Genomic DNA, 9,189 nt, shown 5'->3' on the forward strand with positions numbered 1-9,189 from the left:
TGGTGGAGGAAGAGGAGGTTGAGATGGAGGTTGGGTTGGAGGAGGGGGTGGAGGGTGTGATGGGGGATGTAATGGAGGTCTGTGAGAACCTGTGCTCTTGGAGAAGGTACCTGTCCGTGAAAAAGCACTGTTACTGGATGGTTTTAGGCTTTTCTGGCCCTTCATGGGATACCCGTAAGGGGTGCTGGGGTCAGGAGCTCCTGAAGCCGGTGTAGCTGCTGGAATCGGTGGAACTGATGGAACCGATGGAGCCGATGGAGCTGACGAAGCCCCAATGGCCCCTGGAGCCACCGACGTAGTCTCAGCAGGAGCTGTTACTTCTGGGGCAGCAGGAGCATCTTGTGCTTCTGTATTGGTGGGGCCTGGATTTGCATTGCTCTTTGTGGGCTCAGGGCTCGTCTGGGTCTCCTGATCACGGTACTGGTCCCCTGGCCAAGCCCCAGAATACCGTCGGAGCTCATCATGTGGATTTGGCTTAATGATCCTAGAGCGTGAGTTCCTTCTCCGATGCGCTCTCCTTGTGGCGATGCTACTGGACCCACTGCCAAGCGTGAGTGCTTGTAGCTCTAAGTCAGTGGAGGTGGTGGATGTGCTTTTGAGGCTTTGGTTTGGCAGGGAGCCGAGGGTGTTGCTGTTTTCACTGGATGAACTTGGTGGAGGAGGAGGAGGAATTGGAGGAGAGTCTGATTCTTTCTCTTCGTTGTTGTTTTGATCTCGAGATTTTGCACTGGACTGCGAAAGTTGCACAGACACAAGGCAGAAGATGGTCTCACTGAGTTTCTTTTTCACACTCTTTTTCTCGGGTTCCTGGACTGGTTCTGTCTTTACAGTTGAAACACTCTCTGAAGAACCTTTATCCATGGATTTGTCAGCCTTTCCAGACTTGTCATTGAACTTCTCAGATTTTATCTGGTCTGTACTGCTATCTCCTTTTGCCTGCTTGTCACCCTTAATCAACTTGTCTGTAAATTTTTCAGATTTACACTGTCTTTCTAACATTTTATCTGCTTTAAGCTGTTTTTCTAAAATTCTATCAATCTTCAAGTGCTTCTCTAAGAGTCGTTCAGCTTTACTTTGCTTGTCTGAAATTCTATCTGCTTTTATGGGCTTTTCGGGGAATTTCTCTGCCTTGACTTCAGGCTTAATTTGTTTGTCTGTATACCTGTCGGCCTTGACTTGATCTGGGATTCTGTCTACTTGTATCTGGTCAGTTAATCTTTCCACCTTTACTTGTTTGTCTGTAAACCTGTCTGGCTTTACTTGTTCTGTAGGCTTATCTAATTTTATTAGGTCGGTAACTCGATCTAGTTTCACTTGCTCTGTTACTTTGACTTGGTCTGTTTTTGTCTGTTCAGCACCTCTCTCAACTTTGACCGGCTCTGTTACTCTCTCAACCTTGACTTGGTCAGTGATTCTGTCTGCTCTAGTTTGTTGGTCTGTACTTCTGTCTGTTTTAATTATTGGTTGTAGGGGTCTGAGCTGAAAGGCTGGTGGGTACTTGGCACAGCTCTGGTCAGGTGCTACAGTTTCACTTCCTTTATTCATCCCCTTGTGCCAGCGGTTAGTATTCTCCTGTTCAGTGAGAGCCGGTTTGTTAGTGTCCGTGCTAAGACTCGGTCCTTGTGAAGGAAGAAAGGCACTATCATGTGTGGATTGTCCTAAAGTTGCAGCGCAGGGAAGCTCTTTGTTGACGTGTCGGATCTTGTCCGCGTCTGTGAGCGAGTTTCCACAGGGCCCCCCTGAGACGTGCCTGATACGTGGGTCTTCAAATGGGACATACTGCACAAGTCCTGGACGGCTAGGCACGACAGGCCCTGGATGCACAGGCCTTCTTGGAACCACTGCCATGCTCCTGTCTTCACGCCGTTCAGACCATGATAATCCTGAAGTCCTGGAAAACCACTGGCCCATCTCTGCACTCACAGGCTCACGTTTCCATCGGACAAGAGCAGAATCTGCTCGGTAGTTCTGTCCACTCCTGGGTGGCAGGAATCTCCTGTAGGAGGGGGGTGGGATGTAACCAGGGGGCTCCATACCAGTCAGTTCATGGTAAAATAGATCTGTCCTATATGATTCTGGTCTCAGGAGCTCTGCACTTTGGGAGTAACAAATGGACCGGTCTCGGAGCAGTTCTGAGCTCTGAGAGTAACAAAGGGATCGGTCCCGTAAGAGGTCGGCACTATGCGAATGGCTGAAAAAACGATCACGCAGTAGTTCCGCACTCTGTGAATGACTGACAAATCTGTCTCTTAGTGGTTCAGCACTTTGAGAGTGGCTCAGTATGCGGTCTCGAATTGGTTCTGCACTCTGTGAAAAGCAAATGGACCGATCTCTTATAGGCTCTGCACTCTGAGAATAACAACCAGACCGGTCTCTGAGTGGTTCAAAATTCTGAGAGAAGTACACTGAGCGGTCTCTGGGTTTGGACACGGGTTCAGAGGACAATGTTTCCCAGCTCCCCCTGTTTTGCTGGTGAGTCTCATAAGATGGGGGCTTGACGGGGCGGCTGAACCGTGGCTTTGGTACAACTGCAGAGGGAGCATGACTTTGTGTCTGACCACTCCACCTTTCCCCTGCTGGCCATTCACTGTGGTATCGACCATATGGAGCAGAGCTGCTGCTTCTTTGTGTAGGGGGGTGATTTGGGGCACCGGTTTGAGGCAGTTCTCCATAGTGGGGATCTTCTGGGGAAAGGACTCGAGGGAGCGACTGGGACTTGGCTGGTCGCAGACGGTGTTGCTGCTCCTGAGACCAATGTTCAGCCTCGCCATCTGACAGCTGCCGGCCCAAGCCCACTGCAGGGTGCCACTCCTCTTTTCCCAGGCTCTGGCATTTTCTCTCTCCAGTCACATGTAACGTCTCTGGGCCCGAGTCTATAGGTTCCCGTATCCATGGGCCTTCCTCCCAGCGTGCCAGTGGCCTCTCAGCCCTCAGCTCCTCAAGAGCTAGTACTGGACCTCGCCATAATCCTCCAGACACTCTGAGTTCCCTGGGATCAGCATAGTCCAATAGAGCACTGAAGTCCTGTCCCCTCCTTCTCCAGAATGCAATATCTCGCTCATCTGCATGTTCAGAGAACGTCAGGCTGGGAGCATCATAGAACCTAGCAACAAATATAGATAATTTATGAAGGTAGAATTTTTTTTTAAACTGCAATCTGAAATCAACTTTAAACGTTGCAAACAGATTAGGTCACAAAAATGAATAAAATTATATTCATATATTCAAGGAAATAAGTATGGCTCTAACACCATATGGGTTCATGCTATGTGTAATATGAAATGGTTTGTGTGAGTTCAATCCTTATAATTACTGACATGTTCACATAACAATTATAGTTTGAGCTGAATCTACACATTCACAAAGATCTTTTGTGATATGTAGCAGGGCATTTAAACCCTGGTCCTGAGCGCCCCCCAACACTGCACATTTTGTATGTCTCCCTTATCTGACACACCCATTTTTGGTCGTGGAGTTTCTTTTAATAAGCTAATGAGTTGAATCAGGTGTGTTTGATTAGGGAGACACACAAAATGTGCAGTGCTGGGGGGCGCCCAGGACCAGGGTTGAGAAACACTGATTTAAATAATAACATTTAAAATGTTACATTTAATATCTAAAAAAAAAAAAAAAGAAAAAAAAAAGAGCGATACATAGCATAGGTCAACCTATAACTGTGGCATTAAAGAAAAACATTTTTAAAACTTTTACATTTAAAAAAAAAAACAAGCAAAAGAATTACAGAATAACCAATCAAAATAAGAAAGAAATTTAGTCTGTTTAGCGCAATGACAAATAAAACACTTTTGTTAATAAAAAAAGGTTTGTGTTGTGCATAACGTTCATTTACTGTCACTTTACGCACACTCAAAATGCACTTCAGGGCAAGCTATAGATGTGATTACATTCACATGGCCGATTCGTTTCAGGTTACAGTACATCAATGTTGACAGAGAGTCTAAATTTTTGTGATAAAATCACAGTGGAATGTATTAGGCATGAAATATGGATGAAGTCTATTTTAATTGGTTTGTATTAGGACAGTCTAAGACTCAGATTAACAGTTCAAGGTGTGCTAGAGAAAAGGTTGTGTTTAACATTTGATTTTTCCATTAAAATTAACCTCATGCACATTCAAAAGCAGCACACATGGCATGACACCCACACAGATTCCAGGGCTCAAAACAAGGTGTAGTTAATGTGATGAACTACACTGGTGTGAACTTGAAGGGAACTGATTGAACATTAACTAAACATCACTGCGGGCACTGGTTAAAATGCAAAAATGGCTCAGAAAAGTGAAGTTACAGTAGTTATGAGAAAGGCTCTAGCATCGTTGCAAGCAAATACCATTTGGTTTGATAATTTGTTACCTAATGCAATGATATTCATACCTTTTTAAATATGGCGAAAGTGCCCAGACACTTTTTGGGGCCACTGTTTTTGTTACAACAGCTTATAAAATATGGGTCATCATCATGGATAGAACATTGCATCCAAAATAATGATGAAACACATGTGAATTCAAAATAAATCTGCTGATAACTTGCAAAATTTCAAACAAAATAGATGTCATTTATTAGTGTCAGTTGAATTTGTTTAATATTTGAATTAAGCAAATGCTTTGCACTCTGAAAACGGAATGTTAAATGTTTTAATGCGAGTCTTTTAGGCTACATATATCTTGACCATGTTAGCCAAAATCGGTGTTCACCAGTGATAATTACCATTACTTTTTGAAATGGCTTGTGGCAGGGATATTTCATGCAGATTATTTAATGCAGTTGTTGATCATACTTTTTCTTTGCGTTTCTCTGTGCTTCACCGAGCGTGTAGTGCTTTGATACACTTATTTGGAAAGTGTCTTTAACTGCAAGTCGTTCATAAACACGTGTAGATCTTAAAGACCTTCTTCACAGCCCCCAAACGACAAGAGGCATTTTCAGATCTTCTTTCTATTGGTAAATATCCACTTAATCCAAAGTTTTAACGTGTTACTGTTTTCAGTCACTGCTACAAATGAAACAATTAATTGTGTGAGCGAACTTTTCGAATGATTCAAAGTGAATCACAAACCAATTCACATTGAGGTTTTGCTAACTTGTTTGCTAATTCAAAAGAGTGATTCACTCACAAAACGTACATCGATTTTCTGTGTCTGATTCTAATACAAAATACAACAGAAAACACCGGAAATAGACTAGTTTATTTAATAAACTGTTTTAGCTGATAAGCGAGCTGCTCTGACACCTGCAGCACCAGTCAATTTGTTGACTTGAACTAGCACGTAATATATTTAAATCATTTTTATTTATCTTTCCTGCCATTTCTTTTAATTTAACTTTTGGTGGTTATGTTAGCTGACCATCAAAAACATAGGTATAGTGAGGATTTGAACTGTCTACTTGCACACTAAATGAAGCTAGCAACACACTAGTATGATGTAGGCCTAGGCTAACTTTATGGTTTACAAATCCATTTTAACACTGAAAATAATTTTTTTAATTATTGGTTTCGAATCGCATAAGACATTGATGTGATACAAACATTTTAAAGGCAACAAATTTGACTATTTAATTGTGGATTTTAAATTATATTTTATTTAATTTTTTTACAATGGTCAAAATCCACTTTAACCAATTGGAATTAAATTAAATCCAAAGGGCCATTCACATCAAGAACGACAACTATAAAGATAATATTTTCAACACCAATGGACGACATTGTTCTTTGTGGACACTTGACAGTGCACACTTACCCACTGTCTGTAGCTAGAGAGTCACCCAGAGGTTGCAGGTCACCAAGGAAAGCAATAGGAACCTCCAATCTCCGTTGAATTCTTTCATGGCCCTCATTAATGTTGTTGTTGTTCTCTGGGTAAGCCTTCACTGGCGCCGGCCTGTACATCCCCGTGCCTGCTTCTGCGCGCCCCTCCGCTGTCCCAAATCCATTCAGAGTTTCACCACCACCACCACCTCCAGCAGGCCGGTTCTCTACATTATCACGGCGACATTCGTTGTTTCGATTGTCATAAGGCGCAGAGGAAGAGGAGGAGGCAGGGCCGCTCCTGGGCAGTTTGTATCCATGAGAGATCAGCAGGTCCTCCACACTGTACATGATGTGTGTGTGTGTGTGTGTGTGTGTGTGTGTGGACAGAGTTGGAAAGGGAGCCCAAAGGCGTGTGTAAGTGTGTGTATGTGTGTGTGGCCTATGGGCAGTGCTGGTGCAGCAGGCGGGGACACAGCTGCTCAGCAGAGGCCATCACTGGAGAATAAGAGAGACAGAGAGATAGAGAGAACATTACACTCTAAACCAATAACCATCTGCTCTGCAGAGACCTAACCATCTTTTTGGTTGAGCACATGAAACTTTAAAGCTACATACAGTATTTATTCTTTAGATCTGATGCGGCCACACCCTGTCAGGTTATTATATAACCAATGCACAAAATCTTCAAGTGCAAACTCAGAAGTGCAGCTTAAAGTCAATGTGATACTTTGCACCCATTTCACAGCCATTATCTGGGCCTGCGTGATATTTTTCAGCTTTTTTTATGATTCTCAACATATATATCTCAGTATTAGAGGAACCAGATTCACTGTTGCCAAGCAGATTTAAAATGTTCAATATAAGTAAAATACAATAACAAAATGATCAAGGTATGTTTTTCATGCTGTTTCTCACCGAAAGAACGGGAATTATGATCTTTAATCATTTTGATTGATTGTATATACACTTATATAAGAATACAACCCAATTTAAAAATATGACAATATTTTAAAAATATGACAAATGGTACACAGACACTTCTGTGTTTTTTGAGTGATAATGCAAATGAATCTTGAATTTTTAATCAAAATTTTGAACTGATTAATTGAAACAGTCAGTAATGGTCAGTCAGTAATCAAGGTGAACTTACTCAGTGAAACAAAAAAAAAAGTATCTATCTAAACATGAATCTAACTCAAACACCGTTTTTGCTACTGAAGTTTAAAAAATTCTGCACCACTAACACCACCAAATGCAATTATAAAAAATTACGTTTTCAAAAAGGTATTCTGAAAAAATAACATGAAACATTTAGCGTGAACCAAGACAAGTGTCAATACCAAGACACAGGGAGCATGCATTTAAAATAAATAAACTGTGTGTGTCTGCATATACATACATACATACATATATACATATATATATATATATATATACATTATATGAAAATATTGCAAAAACTTGCTGTTGAAATAAACATGAAATTCTGAGGTAGAAAGATGTTTTTAACGATTTTTTTCATGCATGCTCCAAAAATCTTTGTTTTATTTACAACTTCGAAAAATCACTCACATACATATTTAATAGTAAAGATTACAGGTCACATTTACACAAGAGACATACCTACTTACAAATCAGCAAATACTGATTGTTGAATTTATGTTTAAATAAATAATAATCTAGAAGCACTCTATCTGCTTTGCCAATAGAGCAAAACTGTGTGTTTGCATGGTGATTTAAAATAAATGAACCACACCTCAGTGCTGAATGTATCCTAGCAGTAACCTTTGATCCCAGCAGTGACCTTAACTTGACCTTGAACTAGGTTAAAAGAAAAAGAGAGACAATGACATTGACTCGTGCTCCACAGCAGCTCTGTGTGCATGTGTGTGTTTGCCAAAACACTATCTTGTTTTCTTGAGTAATGCTCAGACCGATTTGATGAGTGGCATTCAGTCAGGTTGAATTCACAGTGAGCCATGCAATACCGCCAGCTACGCTTGAGGCTTTGGCTAGATCCTTCTCTAACTAGTCAGGAGCCTGCTTACCGTCTCTGCACTTTTGTGTTGTCAACACACACACACACCTGACCTCCGGATGACCTCTATGCGAAACATGTGCAAGCGTTCCTGCGCAATTAGATGCATGACATAACCCGTACCTGGTGTATACTTTACACTGTCTAATGAATCCAAAAACCGCACGCATAAAATATGCATACTTTTGTCAGTGTGTTTTGTTTTGTTTCCGTTAGCAGTCTGAAAACCTCTCTGTGGGTCGGTTATCGCATTGCAGAACCCTTAAAACCACCCATGCTTTAACAACCAATGTAAATTTGTGAAATATGGGGTTGAAATTACAGTGAGGTTGAGGATATTGCATTTCCCCTGCCAGCTGTAACTCTGATTGGTCTGGTATAGGAGTGACATCATCACTGTGAGCAGCCAATCGCGTTCCTCTGAGTCTGAATCAGCTGTAACCTACAGCAGAATTCTGAGTAAAACTAAATAAAGAGTGAAAAACCCAACAATGCTGTTTGATACACAGCTCTCGCTCTTTAACTGCCTGTGACACAGTTAAACTAGCCTCCTCCCTCCAATACTGCATTCTCAACAATACCAGTGCGAATGCAGGTACCATCGCAGGCTGATCGTATCACACCAGCAATAGTGCTCCCTATTCAGTCGTAGGGATCAGGGAAGAGAGACGGCAATAGTCAAAGTGTGATTTGACCATGACAGCTGCTGTCAACGATAGCACATCGGTGTTGCTGGGTAGAAAAAGGGGTGTTGCTGCCTCATGTTGATTGAATATGAGAGTGTCACAGCATCACCACTGGAATGGAGGTTCATAATTACAACCATTGACTGTATCCCAGAGGGGGACTTCACAAAACACTGATCTGACATCATTTATCTAATCTTGTCATTTTCAAATCTTCTGTGTCTTACTAATATATCTGCTCGCTAGTACGTGTATGTATATGTATGTGCATTGCATCATAAATGCAAACACATGTTTCTTTTTTGTCTTACAATTTATCCTTCATTTAACACTGATCATTAAAAAACTTTGAAAGCTGAAAGGCAATATGACAAAATATCACCAGAAATGCGTATTCAGCAAAATGCTAATATAATTATGTATTTTCTTTTGTAGATCTGCATTACATTATAAATGCAAAAAAAACATTACCATGTAAATAAATTATTTTTGTCTTATAATTTAACCTCCATTTAACATTGGTCATTAAAAAAAACGTTAAAAGATAATATAACAAAGTATCACTAAAATGGCATCCAGCACAATTTTAATGACTTTTTCATGAATTATTATGTTTTTTTTTTCTGTAGATCTGCATTACGTCTCAAATACTAAATATATATATATATATATATATATATATATATATATATATAT

General features: G+C 40.8%; 1 protein-coding gene across 1 annotated transcript in view; it reads right to left on the reverse strand.

Moving 5' to 3' along the window:
* LOC107698495 (uncharacterized) overlaps nt 1-6,259 on the reverse strand; it is a 9,949-nt gene extending 3,690 nt beyond the window's left edge. Inside the window, exons 1-2 of the mRNA XM_016499517.1 lie at nt 5,759-6,259; nt 69-3,103 (exon numbers count right to left, since the gene is read on the reverse strand). Coding sequence (XP_016355003.1) covers nt 69-3,103; nt 5,759-6,117 — 3,394 coding nt within the window. The 5' untranslated portion in view covers nt 6,118-6,259. The remainder of the gene's footprint in view (nt 1-68; nt 3,104-5,758) is intronic.
* Nucleotides 6,260-9,189: the final 2,930 nt, after the last annotated feature.

The sequence above is a fragment of the Sinocyclocheilus anshuiensis genome, unplaced genomic scaffold (assembly GCF_001515605.1).
Source record: "Sinocyclocheilus anshuiensis isolate Anshui unplaced genomic scaffold, SAMN03320099.WGS_v1.1 scaffold1910, whole genome shotgun sequence".
Classification (NCBI taxonomy): Eukaryota; Metazoa; Chordata; class Actinopteri; order Cypriniformes; family Cyprinidae; genus Sinocyclocheilus; species Sinocyclocheilus anshuiensis.